The sequence below is a fragment of the Tenrec ecaudatus genome, chromosome 11, assembly GCF_050624435.1.
Source record: "Tenrec ecaudatus isolate mTenEca1 chromosome 11, mTenEca1.hap1, whole genome shotgun sequence".
NCBI lineage: Eukaryota > Metazoa > Chordata > Mammalia > Afrosoricida > Tenrecidae > Tenrec > Tenrec ecaudatus.
This window is the reverse complement of record NC_134540.1, coordinates 108,627,596-108,646,596: the sequence shown is the minus strand read 5'-3', so window position 1 is coordinate 108,646,596 and position 19,001 is coordinate 108,627,596. Positions and strand designations below refer to the sequence as shown.

General features: G+C 43.2%; 1 protein-coding gene across 1 annotated transcript in view; it reads left to right on the top strand.

Annotated features, from left to right (window-relative positions):
• Positions 1 to 19,001, top strand: part of C11H13orf42 (chromosome 11 C13orf42 homolog) — a 35,685-nt gene that overhangs the window by 15,566 nt on the left and 1,118 nt on the right. The window contains exons 2-3 of the mRNA XM_075563543.1: positions 6,221 to 6,368; positions 12,995 to 13,235. Of these exons, the coding sequence (XP_075419658.1) occupies positions 6,221 to 6,368; positions 12,995 to 13,235 (389 nt within the window). The remainder of the gene's footprint in view (positions 1 to 6,220; positions 6,369 to 12,994; positions 13,236 to 19,001) is intronic.

Here is a 19,001-nt window from a genome sequence, read left to right as displayed (position 1 = left end):
CATTGCATTTTTCGAGTGCTTAGGAGCCATATGTGTCTATTGTTAGGTGTCATCCATTCAGTTCCAACTCATAGCAACCCTATGCACAACCGAACAAAGCACTGCCCATCCTGTGCAGTCTCGTAATTGTTTTTATGTCTGAGCGCTCAGCGCAACCGTTACGTCCATCTGTCTTGTCGCAGATCTTCCTCGTGATGAGGGTTTTTCTAGGTCTTATCTAGTCCTTATGGGTGGTCGTCTGTTTGCTTGTTTCCTGACTGTGTTTTGTATGGTTTTTTGTATATGAAATATAGGATAGGTAGATTTGTGGAGAGGGGAATGGAAGAGGAGAATGGGGGTGGGGAGAAGTAGCATGCTAACAACAATAAATAGGAGAAGAAAGTGTTTTGAAATTGATTGTGGTGATAGTTGCACAAATCTTCTCAATACGATTGAATAGCTACATTGTAGGATATGTGAAGTATATGCCAATAAAGCTATTTAAAATTAAATTGAAACCTTTCCCACCCCTCAACAACAACAAACAAATGAAAAAAGAGATCTAGCTACTAATAAAAATGAGTACAAGAAAGAAGAAAATGTTCTAAAATTGACTTTGGTAATGATTTACAACTCTTTTTAATATGATTGAACTATTGAATTGTATGTTAAATGAATTATATGTCAATACAACTGTCTTTGCAATACAATATTGTTGGGATTTTGAGTTGCGCAAACCAACTACAACCAGGTTTGAGTCAGTGAAGGAAAAGAGAACAAAGACTAGTACTAGTTGATATTAAAAATTATGTTTTATTTTATTAAGTGTGATAACAATATTATAGAAAACCCTTATCTGTTAGAGATACATATAAAAGTACTAATTGGTAGAATATTATTTGAAAAAAATTTTTAAATGCCCTAGGAGGGAAAAAATGTGAGAGGGAAATAGATGAAACAAGAATGAGAAAAATTGATGGTTACTGAAGCTGGCAATACGTATATTGGATTCATGATAATCTTTCCTATAGTCCCTGGGTGGCATAAGTGGTTCACACATTTAGATGCCAACAGAAAGGTTGGAGGTTTGAGTTCCCTCAAAGGTACCCACAGAAAGGGTTGCCAATGTATTTCTGAAAAAGTAATCATTGGAAACCTTATGGTGCACAGCTTTTTTTGGACACAGACGAGCCCCTATTCACTGGACTTGATTAGAAGGCAACTTTATTAAGTTTTAAAAATAATTAATTATTTTTTCAGAACCTAGAGTATATCAATTTTACTTCTTAACTATTGCAAGTTGGAATGATTATGTCTATGTTAAAAATAAGTCATATTTCCCCCTAAGTGGTTTATGAAATATAGAATTATTATTGTAACATTATAGTTTATAATGCAATTTAATTATGACTTACATGTAATATACAATGCATTTGAAAAAAGAGTTATTACAGTAAAAACTAAGTTAAATGCTTTAGAATGGTTTAATAATAGAAAGTTACTTATAATCACCAAAAATAAACCCGAGTCATGTATATCCCAGGGACAAGCAGATGGATTCTGGGCCCCCATTGAACTCTAGTCCCAATCCAAGAACAGTTAGTTCTGATAACCTGGCCCTGCTCCACACTCACCTTCATGAAATGATGACTGAAGATAAGAGTGCGACCACAAATGTGGTGAAGAAAGCAGATGGTGCTCGGCTATCAATCAGAATAGTGTCTGGGGATTTAAAAGTTTGTATTCAAACAAGGAGCCATCTAAGCGAGGAGTCAACTCAATCCACATGGAAGAAGCACACCAGGTTGTGTGATCCAAAAATCAGAATAACAAAATTCAAATCTGACAAAGGGAAAGTATCAGAGTCTAAATTGTGAACACCAATTTGTAGAAGGCTATGGGGGACAGTGGGAGTCCAAAACCCATCTGCAGAGTATCTAGTCAGATTAAGCCGCTGGCAGATCCCCACCAGATTCTTCTAGGCCAGGGTAAGTATTTCTTGCTTATTCCATGACAAAAATGTCTTCCCTGGCCATTTAAATACTCATGGTAGTATTTTCTTTCTTACCCACTATTTGTAGTTTTATCTCTGTATTATTATGGTATTATTTTATCCTTACCACTTGGGTTTTCTTTCCTGTTCCTGTTGGGTTTCCCAGTTTGTGACGCACAGCAGGAGTGGAGGCATGGAGATAAGAATTGATGTGAAGGTTTGAAGGGAAGGTAGGGGTGGGGGTGAGAGATAGGGAGCGTGAGGGGAGTGGGGGAGCAAACAAAGCATGTGGATGGGAGCACTCTCTAGAACTGAGGGTGATGGCACGACTCATCTTAAAAATGATTTAACTATGGGGGGTGGGGGAAGCAAATGTTCTGAAATTGATTGTGGTAGTGATTGTGCAGTTCTTTTTGATGTGATTGAACTACTGAGTTGTGTGATATGTGGATTAAGTGCCAAGAAAACTGTTAAAAGCAAAAGGAACTAAGGAAATAGCATACCTTAAGCCCCTAGGGAATCCACTCTGGTTGTGGACTGGGGATGTGGGCAGCCTGGCTAACACGCCGAATGCATTGGAAAGTGGATCATTGGAGATGCACTCAGGTTAACATTAATCACCCTATCATTTCATGTCCCTTCGGAGTCATTAAAATTTGTTCTAGTTTTCAATATTTTCTGCTTTCTTTTTTTATATTGAGGTTTGTATCCATTTACTTTGTTATTGTTGTGTTTTATTTTTCTTTAAACGTTTCTAATGTGTATGAAATCCAGAAGACGTAGATCTATACAATAACTGGATTAATGGTTCTGTGGGGCTCTGACAGGGAAGGCTGGGGTGTGGAGAGCTAATAACAATGAGTATAAGAACAAGGGACTTGGTCTCAAACTGGGGTGGGGGAAGGGAAAGAAAGTTACACATATGTGAGATTTGAGCCAAAGAAACAAAATATTTGAGGAAAGATAAAAAAATGTCTAAAAGGATTTTGCAGTGACTTTTCCCACAGGCATTTATGTTCCTAATTTGTTTTCTGTGTTAAGGTCACTTTTAATAAACCAAATCTGGAAATTGTAGATGAGATATTGTGGATAAAGTTTAAGCAAGGAAGATAATGTAGAACTCAAGTAAGCAAACTCCATTTAAATATTGATGAATCAATAGGCATCTATATACTTTAAATTAAGATTAAATATTTACTGTATAATGCATAGTGTTTTGCTACTTCTCTATTCTAACCCTGATTTTCTGATTGACAGACCAGTTAGTTACTGATGGCAATTAAGTGAAATATCAAATAATACATACTTACATCTATCTACCCATGACTGACCAAGGAAATTGGGAGTCCCAAAGGAAGTTAATGATATAATTTATTTTTACCTGAACATTTAAAAATCTTCCGTGTACCTTTACTTTTTTCCTGTGAGTGGCAAAATACAATGCCACTTGAAGAAACCCTTCATAAACTGTGGGTTACCAGATTGTTCCTAGAGAACTGCAGACCCCTACTCGCTCTGCTCCAAACAGTTGCTCTTCATGATTTGGCTGCCAATACACTTTTCTGATCCTGCCATCTCTGTTATCCTGTCACTTTGTCTACGCGCCAATTCTCTCTTAAGGGAGCAGCCACCTTGTCCTCGTCTGCATGTGGTATAACAAGCATCAGCTTTGATGCCAACCTGACCTGGTCAAGTTTCTGTCTATCTCTGTGAAGCATAGGAGGAACTGTCAGGATTAAGTGAGACAGTAGGTAGCTTATGTTCTGTGATTGTCTATTTTCCTTCTTGATGAAATATATTACTAAGCAAGACCGGTTGTATGGTAGTTCCATAATGTCACATCAACTTGATAAATAAGTGTAGGGGTGGAGTCTAACCTGTCAGGCCAATGATGCCTCCCCATGGGTGTGGCCTTCTCAGGAGGATTCTGGGAACTTCCTTTCTTTCTCCCTGGAAGCTGGCCACACGCTTTCTCTCTGCCTCCCCTTCCTGTGGACAAGCCACGTGGAGCCATACTGAGTCCTGCGCCAGCCCTGTTATGCTTCCACCACCATAGGATCCACCAGACTTCTCAACCCTGAGGCTGTGATCTTCCTGCCTTCTGCATCATTGCATGTGGCTGCGTGAGTCTGAAGAGATTTATAAACTAGTATCGGATTTATGGGCTAACATCAGACTTATGAACTTGATCTGGACTGGGCTCAGATGTTTTCTTGATATACTCTTTGATCTAAAGCTCTCTTTAATACACATGTGAGTGTCCCTGGGTTTGTTTCTCTGGTCAACCCAGACTAATGGACGTTGCAAGCAGTCACCTCTGACGCCCAGCACGCACGAGCTCATGTGTGTCAGAGTAGGACAGTGCTCCATAGGCTGACTTTTCAGAAGTGGACGGCCATCCCTTTCTTCGGAGCACCTCTGGGTGGCTGGACTAGTAGTCATGCTGATCACCTGCAACTCCAGGAAACCCTGTTAACTCAATTGCCGCTATTAAACTCTTCTGTAACTGCTAGACACGTTTTATGAAGTCTCTATTCCACTCATGGTCTTTCTCTTGCTTGTTTCTGCTCTATAGCCCTGTCCTCTTTCAATGTCAGGGTACTCTGAATGGAGAAAAATAATCGCATGTAGATAATGGTTCACTTTTACAGAAAAGATCAAGGGTAGATTGGGGTTCTTTATCATCTTCTCTGAAAAAGCTCTTTATAAATACAAAAGAAAAAACTCTACGTGCGTTTAAAACTGTTTTCTAGCAGCACAAAATACATGTATTTCACAAAAATCTTGGCACACACACAGAGAAGCATCCTTTTGTTTCCAAACATGGCAGTGTGTAATTTAATAATGCTCATCTTAAATACCACTTTTGAATGTTCACATATAATAAAAGAACTCTACATTTGGTCAAAATTGCGAACATTAATGGACATTGTTCCACTGCACAAGTTCTCTCAGTATTTCTTCAATTACGCAGAGAATTGTTTTTTAGTTCACACATTGATTCTGTCTCCTTTTTCATGAGTTCTCTTTGTAAGTCTAACAGGATGCTTTTACTTCTGTGATGTCACTCTTCCGTGCCATTCACGGCTATTGTGAAGATTTAATAGGCTTATGGAAGAGAAAGAGGTAGTATAGAACCTGGGACCTGGCTACGTTACTATTATTTCTTACATTTCCACTGCAGTGGGAGGGCGGAAGGGAGACTTCACTGATTATTAAGTACTCCATTTCTATTAAGGGTGACAAAAAATTTGGAATGGATAATGGTGCACAGCATGATGAATATAATGAATCCCATTGGCTTATACATGCAAATAATGTTGACATGACAAATAGATCGCTGCATATATACATAGCACAATTGAAGATACATATAGCATATATTTATAGCAAAATTTTCCCTTTCAACCATTTGTGACATTGATTACATTTACCATTCTATGCTTCCATCATCATGATCTGATTCTAAAAGCTTACATCATCTCAAGCAAAAACTCAGTACCCTACTCTCTGATCACCATTAGTCACTTGTCTCTAGGTATTTTCCCATTCTAGATAATGCACCTAATTGTGATCATGCAATATTTGTGACCCAGTAAAATGTTTTCAAGTTTTATCTATACTGTAGCATGTATCGGAACTTCTTTATTCCTTATGACAGGAATAATCCAGTGTATGTGCATACCACATTTTACTTACCCATTCATCTGTTGATAGACAGTTGGGTTGTTTCTACCACTAGCTGTGTAAATAGACCCAGTTGAATATTGGTGACTTTTCGGATGATCCTCTCTAGGCTCTCTTTAGTTCATGTCATGCCTTGAGCTTGAATTTTGTCACTTTAGGCCAATAGGATGCTTTTACTTCTGGGGTTCGCCAGTTACCTAAGCAACTGGGAATTTTCTGATTGGATGTTTATCAGCAGAGAACAAGACCAAAGAAAACCAAATTAGTATACCTATTATCTAGCAACAAATTAGTTACCAGGAAAACGGTGTGTGTTGTCCTTTCCATTCTACCTCTTTGAGATAATTAGAAGTTGATTAAACTAGACAATTATGGGTCTGGGCTATCTTCCTTCCTTCCCCAGGACAGTTGTTCAAATTTGCTGTTTAAATCCTACAAAGTTAAAACTCCATATAAATTTGGTTTGATAACACTTAATCCTTTTCAACTTCTGTGGTTGACATGCGCGAGACCACATGGAGGCTGGCTCAGGAACACTCTCCTCTCATTCTCTGCCCACAGAAAGCAAACCCAAAGAAGTACTCACAGTTCAGTGCGGATGTGGCAGAAGCAATAGCCTTCTTTGACTCCATCATCTCAGAGCTGGACACTGAGAAGCGGTCCTTCACCACTGAGACCGACCCCCCCAACGAGGACGTGGACTTTGATGGTAAGTGCCACGGAAAGCCAGACTCCTTGCAGCTGATGAGTGAGCAGGTTGAGGTCTTTGGTAGACTGAGTAGGTATCAGGAATCGCACCTCCACGATTAAAGGGAAATCCCACACCTGCGAGCCATAGCCTGATCCCAGAGCCTGTTCCCTTTGGGACCTCTTGCTTTAGTTTTCTGAGCTGCCATGTTTCCAGCCTAACTCTCCAACACTGTGAGGCCACATTTGGACCAAAGTTCCTTTCTTCTGATCCACTTGCCACAGCTAAGATTGCTTAGAATGTTTGTAAAACTCTATGAAGGACAGCTACAGGAAAATTATTGAATAATGGGAAGAGGTAAACTGTATTAAAATAAAACTAGACACAGCCAAGATATCCTTTGGTAGGTGAATGGATAAAGATATATCAAAACAATGGAATATTACTCAACAAATAAGAGGGATGAGGTATCAAGCTAAAAAAAGACACAGGGAAACCTTAAATGTCGATTGCTTAGTGAAATGTCAGTCTTGAAAAGCTTTGATCCAATCACATGGCATTTTGAAAAGGCACAGAACATTCCAGAGAGTTCCTGGGTGATACAAATAGTTTATACATTGCCTGAGTGGTTGAGGTTCAGGACCACTCAAAGATACCATGGAAGAAAAAACCCAAATCAAATCAAACCCACTGCCATCAAGTTGATGTCAACTCATAGCCATACTTCAAGACAGACAGTAACTGCCCTGTGGGGTCTTCAAGCCTGAAATCTTTAGAGAAAAGGACTGTCACATCTTTCTCCCATGGAGTGGCTGGTGGGTTTGAACTCCTGACCTTGGGGTTAACAGCCAACGCTTATCTCACAGCACTGCCAGGGATCTATAAGTTTCATTGTAGAGACTAAAAATATTGGTGGTTTGAGTGGGCGAGGGAGGCAGGATGGAAAGATGAATAGGTTTGAATGGTGAGGTTGGGAAGGGGAAATCAAACCTCTGAACCTACTGAAGTTAGCTTGCCTTGTATGTAGGTCTGTCTGCCAGAACCAGTTCTGACCCCTTGCCCACTCTGTTAAAAATCTACATCTTCCCCCCTTTCCACTATTGCCCTGTGAACTGCACAGGTCACCCTAGAGAGGTGGAGATGCAGTCCAGGAAAGCCTTCCTCTCTGGGATCTGAAGGGAGAGCAAGAGTAAAGCTAAGAACTTCCACAGGGAAAGAGGGACCAGACTTCAACCCACTGCTCCAAGATGTGAATGCAACATGCCAGTATGGAGTAGGGAACCAGTGGAGAGGTTTGAGGGGTCAGACCCAATCCCAACTGCGTGAACACCTGCCCCCACCCCCCCAATACCACCACTAAGGAAGAGTTTGTTTCAGAGGACGGCACTGAATCTACAGTTCCAGGAGAGGGACATGTCTGATCAGAGCACACGGGAGCAAATGAAGGGGCAGGAAGAGACAGTGGAGCACATGCTGGCCCATCAGATCTTGATGAAGAGATTCCTGCTCAGAGCAGCCAATTCACAGAGAGTGGCTGTCCCCACTATGAGACAAGACATCCTCACTGACCCATAGCCCTCCAGGGGCCAACACTGGAGACACAGTGTGGGAATTCTGCCCGATCTGATTCCACCACACAGAGGCAAAACACTAAGGATGTGGAACAGAACAGCAAGGGGAACAGAGCAACTAAGACCCCAGGGAATACCAAAAAGAAACTTTGGGGCCAGGACTGAGAGCATCAGACTTGACTGGAAAGCACTCCTAAAAGTCAACAAACAGTCCTTGAACTAACTACAAGCTTTTCTTTCTTGTTGTTTTGTTATTTTTGTCATTGGCTTGTTGTTTTGCTTTATTTTGTTGCTTGGTTTTGCTCTGTGTTGTTTTTTGTGCATGTTATTATCTCCGTGGGTCTGTCTAAATAAGACAGGCTGGATGAACAATCTGGAGGAGAACAAACTGGACTGATAGTTCTGGGGGCACATGGGAGAGGGGGAGGTGGGGGAAAAGGTAGTGGTGTTAACAAACCCAGGCACAAGGGAACAACAAGTGATCCAAATCAGTGGGGAGGTGGGTGTAGGAGGCCTGGTAGGGTGTGACCAAGGGTAATGTAACCAAGAGGATTTACTGAAACCCAAATGAAGACTGAGCATGATAGTGGCACAAGAGGAAAGTCAAAGGAAATAGAGGAAAGAGCTAGGAGGCAAAGGGCATTAATAGAGGTCTAAATAGAGGCAGGTAGATATGTAAATATATTTATATATGAGGATTTGGAAATAGATCCATGTGCATATATTTATAGGTTAGTATTAAGGTATCAGATGGACATTGGGCCTCCCCTCAAGTATTCCCCCAGTGTAAGAACACTTTGTTCTATTAAATTGGCATTCTATGATGCTCACCTTTCCAACACAATCGCTGAAGACAAAGCGGGTGCATGAGCAAATGTGGTGAAGAAAGCGGATGGTGCCCGGCTATCAAAAGATATAGAATCTGGGTTCTTAAAGTCTTGAAGGTAAACAAGCAGCCATCTAGCTTAGAAGCAACAAAGCCCACATGGAAGAAGCTCACAAGCCTGTGCAACCACGAGGTGTTGAAGGGATCAGGTATCAGGCATCATCAGAACAAAAAATCATATCATTGTGAATGGGCAGAGTGAGGAGGGGAGACCCAAAGCCCATCTGTAGGCAATTGGACATCCCCTTATGGGAGGATCATAGGGAGGAGACGAGCCATTCAGGGTGCAGTGTAGCAATGATGAAACATACAACGTTCCTCTAGCTCCTGAATGCTTCCTCACCCACTCCTCCCCACTATCATGATCCCAATTCTCCCCTACAAATCTGGCTAGACCAGAGGATGGACACTGGTACAGACAGGAACTGGAAACACAGAGAATCCTGGGCGGATGATCCCGTCAGGACCAGTGGTGAGATTGGCGATACCGGGAGGGTGGAGAGAAGGTGGGGTGGAAAGGAGGAACCGATTGGGAGAAGGGAGACGTCGGACAGGGCAAGATATGACAGAATAATAATTTATAAATTATCAAGAGTTCATGAGGGAGGGAGTGGGGAGGGAGGGGAAAAATGAGGATCTGATGCCAGGGGCTTGGGTGGAGAGCAAATGTTTTGAGAATGATGAGGGCAATGAATGTACAAATGTGTTTTACACAATTGATGTATGTATGGAATATTATAAGAGTTGTATGAGCCCCTAATAAAATGATAAGCCAAAAAGAAGTTCCATCTCTCCTCGCCACGGCATACATGTTGCTGGTTCCCCCCCCCCCCCAATGAGGAACCAAGACTCTACCCATGTTCATGAGTTGAGCCCCTTTCGAAATTCTAGCACTCACTGTCTGTTTCTTTAAATTTTATTCAGGGGGTTATTGGCCCCAAGATATTAAAGTACCAACCTTTGGTATCAATATAAAATCATTCTTGAGTATTGCTAAAACTATTATTCTTTTACTGTGACATTTATCTATGTTAATTAGGTTTCATGGGATTCTGTAAAATTCCACAGGAAGTTACTCAGGCTGGGAAACCTTATCTTACTGTTCAGGGTAACTTGCTTGCCGCCCCCCCCCCCCGCCCCTTCCCAGGCAGTCCCTTCAGTTCCTGGCAATGCACAGCCTTGTCCCCAGAAGAAGACCTGGGAAATACAGGGTGTTCACTGAAGATGTAAATGTCATCTTTGGAGTTAAATTGTTTTTGATGCTAATACTTACAGTTTTCCCATTAAAATAGTAGTGATATGTATGTTTACTACAAATCACATTAATAAAAGTATACCTCTGTAATGCCACCACTCATCGTCCTTTTTATATATGTCCTTTCTAAAAAAATTTCAATACCTCCCCACTGCCATAAAATTAATTCTAACTCATTGCAGACTTACGTGGTGTTTCTGGGCCTATACATCTTTATGGAAGCAGACAGCCTTGTCTTTCAAGGAGTGTCTGGTTGAGTTTCAACCAACAACCCAATGATTAGTAGTCCAATGCTTACATGATGGTGCCATCTGGGGTCCTTTCAATGCCCACACACCTGCTGACATAGGTTAGCTGCCATGGAGTTGCTTTCCAATTCAGAATGCAATGCTTCCTAGTCTAGTACAATCCTTGTGAATCAGGTGGTGTCACTCATTGAGTTTTCAGTGACTTTTTTTTGACAGCTTGGCTAGTTCATCTTAGTCTGGAAACTTCCCTAAAATCTGTTCGGCGTCCTAGCAATACGTAGACCTCCACTGCCAGATTAGTGGTGACTCTACACAAGATGTATTGGTTAGCAATAAAACCCTGGTCTCTCTCATAGAATACGAGAACTCTACCATTGAATTATAATTCAAATATTGTCTTCATAGTTCAGCGGTAGAACTCTCATATTTCAATGTGAATTGTTATTGTTTTATTAAAGTACCACGGATTGCCAAAAGAACAAACAATTCTGTCGTGGGAGAAGTACAGCCAGAATGCTCCTTTGAAGCAAGTACCTCCTCTTATGTACTTTGGACATGTTGTCAGGAGAGACCAGTCCCTGGGGAAGGACATCAATCCTAGTGAAGTAGCAGGGCAAAAAAGAGGATGGCCTTCCACAAGATGAATTAGTGCAGTGTTTACATCAATGGGCTCAAACATAAGAACAATTATGGGGAGGACACAGGACCGGGCAGTATTTTGTCACTATGGGTCAGGACCACCTTGAGGATACGTAACAATAACAACCACTGAAACCTTGCTCTCTCTCTCCCCCCAACTCCATCTCTGTCTGTATCCACCTACACCTCTCCATAGTTGTTGCTTACATTTCAAATGGATTCAGACACATGGTGAGCCTGTGTGTGCAAAATGGGCTTGCTTCATAGGGTTGTGAAGGCTGGCCTTTCAGGAGCTGATTGCCAACCCACCTCTGGGTAGGTTTCCACTGCCAGACTCTTTGGTAACAGTCAAGCTCTTAACTAATCGTTTGCCCCACACCACCACCACCACCACCACCTCCTCCACCACCACCTCCAACTCCACCACCACCACCACCTCCATCTCCACCACCACCTCCACCACCACCTCCAGCACCACCTCCACCACCACCACCACCTCCACCACCAGCACCACCACCACCACCACCATCACCACCACCTCCACCACCTCCACCACCACCACCTCCACCACCACCTCCACCACCTCCACCACCACCACCTCCACCACCACCTCCACCACCTCCACCACCACCACCACCACCACCTCCAGCACCACCTCCACCACCACCACCACCTCCACCACCACCTCCACCACCACCTCCACCACCACCACCTCCACCACCACCACCACCACCTCCACCACCACCACCACCTCCACCACCACCTCCACCACCTCCACCACCACCACCACCTCCACCACCACCTCCACCACCTCCACCACCACCACCTCCACCACCACCACCACCACCTCCACCACCACCACCACCACCACCACCACCACCACCACCACCACCACCACCACCACCACCTCCACCACCACCTCCACCACCTCCACCACCACCACCTCCACCACCACCACCACCACCACCACCACCACCACCACCACCACCACCACCACCACCTCCACCACCACCTCCACCACCTCCACCACCACCACCACCACCTCCACCACCACCACCACCTCCACCACCACCTCCACCACCTCCACCACCTCCACCACCACCACCACCACCACCACCACCACCACCACCACCACCACCACCACCACCACCACCTCCTTCACCTCCACCACCACCACCACCACCACCACCTCCACAACCACCTCCACCACCTCCACCACCACCACCTCCACCACCACCACCACCACCACCACCACCACCACCACCACCACCACCTCCACCACCACCTCCACCACCTCCACCACTACCACCACCACCTCCACCACCACCACCTCCACCACCACCTCCACCACCTCCACCACTACCACCTCCACCACCACCACCACCACCACCACCACCACCACCACCACCACCTCCTTCACCTCCACCACCACCACCACCACCACTTCCACAACCACCTCCACCACCTCCACCACCACCACCACCACCTCCTCCACCTCCACCACCACCTCCACCACTACCACCTGCACCACCACCACCACCACCACCTCCACCACCACCACCACCACCACCCACTATCATCAAGTCGATGGTGACTCAGAGTGACCCTATAGGACTGGGGAGAACTGTCCCCGTGTTAGTTCCAAGACTATAACTCTTTACTGGAGTAGAAAATCCCATCTTTCTCCCGAGGAGCGGCTGGTGGTTTCATACCGCAGACCTTATGGTTAGCAGCCCATTTCGTAACCACTATGCCACCCAGGATCTTTTGCTCCACCCAGGGACTCATTAAAAAAAGAGGGGCTTAAGTCTCTGTTATATTCTTATCTTCTCTTACAATATAAATATATGTACACATTGTTAACGAAGATCACCCTATTGCGTTTGCACACCACGACTATAAAGTCAAATCCCTCATCCTTAAATGGCTGGCCCTTTCTAAAACGTGCTCTGCAAACGTTGTACCTGCACATTTGCTGTGAGTTCCCAATCAGATTCACCTTTCGTCTTCTGTTTTTCTTGATGGCAAATCTCCCTTTTCTCTCCCAGTGGCCAGCAGCTCCCGCAACCACAGCTTGCACTCCAACTGGATCCTGCGGGCACCCCGGAGATATTCCGAGGCCATAGCTGCCCGGGTGGTGCATCCCCTAGATGTCCAGCTGCGCAGGAGCGCCGAGTGGAGGACCCTCAGCACTCAGAGGAGGCTAGAAAGGCACCCCATTTATTTGCCCAAAGCTGTCGAAGGGGCATTCAACACCTGGAAGTTTAAGCCCAAAGCCTGTAAAAAAGAGTAAGTATTTAGGCTAAAAAATATTGCCAACAATGTTCTCATGTCCTCCAGTCTCTTGAGAGGAATTTGAATGGTGGCTTGTGTTCCCATCCTACATGCCAAAAATGATTCCTCTGCGTTTCCAGGAGGCTGTTCATTTTCATTTGTTTGCTTGTTTCGGGACCATGGTATTTTACTGTTAGCCTGCTTCATAGCTATTACCTGCTCCTAGCTGATGCCTCTGCTCTGGGTCTGCTTCCCCTCCCTTCTGCCTGGGAGAGTCTTGTGTGCTGTGGAGTTTTTTGGTTTTAAATAATATTTTACTGAGTTTTGGGAGAAAGTTCCCAAAGCACGCTAAGCCTCTCACTTGACAGCTTATGCACAAACTGTTCAGTGACACTCATTACCTCCTTTATCACACGGTGTCAACATTATGCAGTGTGTCCCATTTCCAGTGCTCTGGTAAGTTCCTTGCCTCCTTATCTTATCAGCCTCCGTTATTTTTCCTTTGAACAGTTTTATTTGCACTTTAAAAACATGTCACACAATTCATTAATTCAATCCTAGCAAGATGAGTTGTGGAATGATGACAGCAATCAATCCAAGAACAGTGTCTTCTTCCTTGTGCTCCTTGTTATTCATGAAATTGTGGCAAAGACACACACAACAAAGCATTCTCCAATTCCACAAGGTCTACATAAAGAGTTCAGTGCCATTGATTCTACTCTTCATGTTGGGCAATCGTTATTGACAGGCTTTCCCAAATTAGTCCACCACCATAACACAAATTCAGTGCCCCTAAGGAACAACTCCTCCTCTGTGACCCAGGATAACCATCGACTCCGGGCCATTTCTTCTTCTTTTTTTCCTGTAGTTTTCTTGACATAGTATTCATGTACATCCTCACAATGACTTCTAATGCTCCCTCCCCCCTCATCCTCAGTTTTGCATTTTAAGACACCTATCTTGTGGATAATATCCTTTATTTTGGGTCCCACACAACTTTTTGGCTACAAGGTTATCTCAACAGTTTCAGTTCTAGGTTTAAAGACTGTTGCAGGGGGAGAGGCCTTGGTTATCTACTCTTTGGGTGTGTATATTTGCTTGCTTGTTTAAGCTCGTTTAACGGAGTGTGAGTTCTCCGGCACATTTTCTCCCGTGCTTCCTGAGACCATCCATTGTGACCTCAGCAGAACAGTCAGTGGTGGTACCTGGACACACCTAGTTCTTCCAGTCTCAAGGTAGATGTCGACTTATTCCTTTTCTGAACTTTTCATTTTCCTTTGTACTAGTTTGCTCCTGGCAAGCAGAGACCAGCAACTGTGTCTCAGATGACGACCTGCAAGCTCCAGAGGCTACCCGGTTCACTAGGATAGAGACTGTGATTGGGGGAAACCGTTTATGCCAATTGACTGATCTATCTCATGACATAAGGTCCTGGGCTTTAAAACCCAGTAAACCAATCTTAATGTTTTTGATTGTGTCCCTTGTTTGTGTTTCAATGAATGAATATATGTGCTTCTACCCACATTAAAAAAATAGATATATCTAAGAGCCTTGGTGGCATAGTGGGTAGTAACACATGACTGCTAACCTCAATGTCGGTACTTCAAAACTACCTGCCTAGTAATACATACATACACACATATATACATACATAATACATACATACATACATACAAAAAACTAACTAACTAAAAGAACAAACAAAACCACCACCACAACAACAACACTAAAACACCAAAACTCTACCTGCCATTGCAGGGGAGAACGACGAGACTTCCTACCCCGGTAAAGAGGTACACTCTCAGAGACCATACGGGGCAGTTCTACTCCATCCTGTAGGGTAGCTATGTGCCAGAATCGACTCCATGGCAGAGTCTCTTTTTTGTTACATATAGATAGACCAAGGGTTCCTGGTGGCCCGGTGGGTTCTGTATGGAGCTGCTAAGCACCAGGTGCTGGTTCAGACCCACCAGCTGCTCTCTAGGAGAAATACATGGCAGTCTACTTCTGTAAAGATTTAGACTTTGGAAAACCTTAAGGAGCAGTTCTACTTTGTCCTGTAGGGTTTATAGGAGTCAGAATTTACTTGTTGGCTGTGCGTTTGGTGTTTTGTTTGTTTGTTTATAGGTACTTCTTTCTGTCCTCACTTTTGTATAAATATATAGCTACCCATACAATACCTACCCTTTACCAATATATAGCTACCCATACAATACCTACCCTATACCTCTCCATATGTACCCAAACATTGATGGATATTTGATTGTGCTGTGCTCACTACATCCACATCCAGTGTCATTTATCCCTTCATGAAAAACAAGCAAACCACCCCCAAAACAACAAGTCTCTATGATCTAAATCCTTCTTGCTAACCTCTAATGACCATCGATCTCTCTATCTGCACATAATTATCTATACTTATCTCCTTATAGAAGAGGGATAATATAACATGTGTCCTTGTTTTCTTTACTTATTCCACTTAGCATTCTGCCCTCCAGGTCCACCCATGTTAATATGTTACACGAAATCATCAGTGTCCTTTATTATTGCCTAGTATTCATTGCATGAATGTCACACAGTTTACTTATCCAGTCATTTATTGGTGGACACTTCGATTGCTGCTGTAGATCATATGCTACTGCGAATAAAGCAGCAGTGAATACAAATGTGCATGTGTCTACTGTACAATTCTTAGGCCTCTGGGGTACACAGGGGCCCTGATGGCACAATGAGTTAAGCATTTGGACCATTTAGTGAAATATCAGCAGTTTAAACCCACCAGCTTCTCTGGGGTAAAGAGTTTGGTTTTGTAAAGATTTACAGTCTTAGAAACATTTAGGAACGGCTCTACTCTGATGGATACCATCACTATGAATTGGAAAAGACGCGATGGCAGTGGGCTTGGTTTTTGTTTTAGAGTATCCCTAAGGCGATGTCAAAAATTGGTGGGATTTTTTGTGGAATTGACAGATAATGGAATTTTCCCTCATTCCTTGGAATGGGATTGCTGGATCTAGTTCTAGTATTTTTGAGATGAGCCTTACTGTTTTCCATATATATATATATATATATGTGTGTGTGTGTGTGTGTGTGTGTGTGTGTGTGTGTGTTTTCAGTATCACTTTACCTGGGGTAAAATGGCATCTCGTTTTAGTTTTGATTTGCTTCTGTCTAATGACTAATGATCTTCAACAGTTTTCATATGTCAGGGGCTATATGGGTATCTTCTTCGGTGACAGTTCTGTTCATGTCCATTTTTTGTCTCTTTTATGACTGGGTTGTTTATCTTTTTGTTTACTTGCTGCACTTCTCAACAGATTTTAGAGATGAAATCCTTATTGAATAAGTTGTTTCTGAAGATTTTACCCAGTCTGTAGGTTGCTAATAGAGTATTTTCATGAGCATGCCTTAAAATTTTTATAAGGGCCCATTTAACTTCTTTTCTAAGGTTCCATTTGATCTTTTTCTATTGTGCGTTTGTTGTTAATTGGTTATCCTACTTTTGCTTAAAATTTTGTATTGTGATTTTCATGGGGAAAATTTATGACTAGGTGCCCTGGTGATGCAGGGACCAAACAATGAAGTGACACCCTAAAGACTTGGGCCGGCTCCCATCAACCGCTCCATGGGAGAAAGCCATGACAAACCGCCTCTACAAAGACCAACAACCCTGGGAGCCCCATAGGCTGCTGTCACTCTGCTCCACGGGCCTTCAGAGTCAGAGGAAACCCCACATCAACGGCCTTGGTTCTCAGGAGAACCCTACAAAGCACTCTTATCGCTCGCTTTTCTCAATACTGATGCAGGGGTTATAGATGATTGATGGAATCCGATACACGTGCCCAGGGAAGTGAAGGGACAGTTAGCTGGTCAGAGATGCTGTGGTAAATGGTAGGGTTCAAATTTCTTGTGGTGAAGGCGGGGGTTCTCTGTCTTTCCCTTATGGGTGTGCCTCCAAAGACTCTTTCTCATAAAAGCCTACTGTGTGCAGAGAACCACCTGTGTTCCCTCTTCCCTGCTGGCCTTGCAGTTCCTCCAAGCCCTTGTGCCCCTCCAGCCCAGCCCTCAGCCAAATTCAACAGCGCTTTCTCCTCTACAACGCCTAGCTCTCCCTGCACCCCTTTCCTGTTGTGTGGTCCAGGAATTCCCATGGCCAGTTTGCACTACTTAAGTGACCAGGATGAGTAAGAGCTCCAGGTGGTCTCCCGGTTTCCGGGGCCTTCTGATCAATCCCTCCTTTCCTCCACTTCTGTCCTCAACCCAACTCTCCAACGCTTCAACCTCCATCCCGAGTTCTGATACCTCAGTCTGTACTTTTTGTTTATTTCTTATTCAGTTGGTTGCTGTTGGGGGTAAATGGGAACATCCCATTTATTTCATCCCCTGTGTATGAAAAAATGTAATAAGCTGTTTTATACATATATACTTTATTTTTTAAACAGTATTTTACATTCTATAGCATAAACTCTGTTAATGATAGAGTAACATAGTTAATATTTATGTAGCAATATATGCCTTTTGGGGGGGATGAATGGTAATATTCTCAAATAAAATAATAATGATTTCCCTAAAGTAGACCAAGGACATTTATAAATCATGTATACACATGAGTGGCTTTGGGGCTCACAACTAAGTCTAGCCCCGATCTAAGAATAATTTGTCCTTCTGATGTGGCCCTGCGGGATACTGTTCCTCATGAAGAGAGCACAGACAATACAGGTGCTGGAGCAAGGTGTGCTGAAGGAACCAGAGGGTGCTCCGTTATTAGAAAGAATAGCATTTGGTATCTAAAAGGCTTGCCTTAAAACAGCAGTTCCCAACTGTGGATCGTGACTCCTTAGGGTGTTGAATGACCCTTTGACAGGGGTCACCTAAGACCTTCTGAAAACATGTATTTCCGATATTCTTAGGAACTGAGACACCGCTCCTCTATCCGTCTCCAGGAGGGTCCGCCCACATGCAGATAAGCTAGCATTCGAGTAACCGGTGTGAAGACTTACCCATGCTACACCGTGCTTCCAGATAACATTTCATTTATTTGTCATTAGAAATCAATATTTAATGACATGTTGTTTTGTGATTTATCACTATGCTTTAATTATGTTTAATTTGTGACAATAAAATACATCTTGCCTATCAGATTCATAACAGTAGCAAAATTACAGTTATGAAATAGCAACGAATATAATTTTATGGTTGGGGGGTCACTCCAACATGAGGAACTGTATTAAAGGGTTGAGGCATTAGGAAGGTTGAGAACCACTGTCTTAAAACAACCAGCCAATTGATTAAGGTGCCAGCTAAATCCACCTGTGTGACCCAAAGAGAGTAAATAATAAAATCTCAATCCAGAGGAAGGAATGGCATTAGACTTTCAATTCTGAACAGCTTGTTTTGCAGGTGGCTATGGATGACAGTGAAAACCCCAAATCCATATGCAGGGTCCCCACATGAATGAAGCCTCCAGGGAATTCCCTCTGACCTCAGTCCAGCGAAATGAACAACAGTGCTCCCCGACAGAGAGCATTGGAATGGGGGTTAATGTAGATGTAATTAGCTGGAAATCTAGCACCTTATTTGCTCTCCCTTTGATTCATTCTAAATTTGTCCTCGTTGTTATTATATTTTGCTTTCTTTTCAACTGAGATTTTTCTCTGTTTTATTTTGTTATCGTCCTTGGTTACTGGTTTGTTTTGCTTGTATGTTTTTCATAGTAACTGGATGAAGAGTTTCTTAATGTTATGGCAGGCGAGGTCAGGGGTACCTGGGGAGCTGATCACA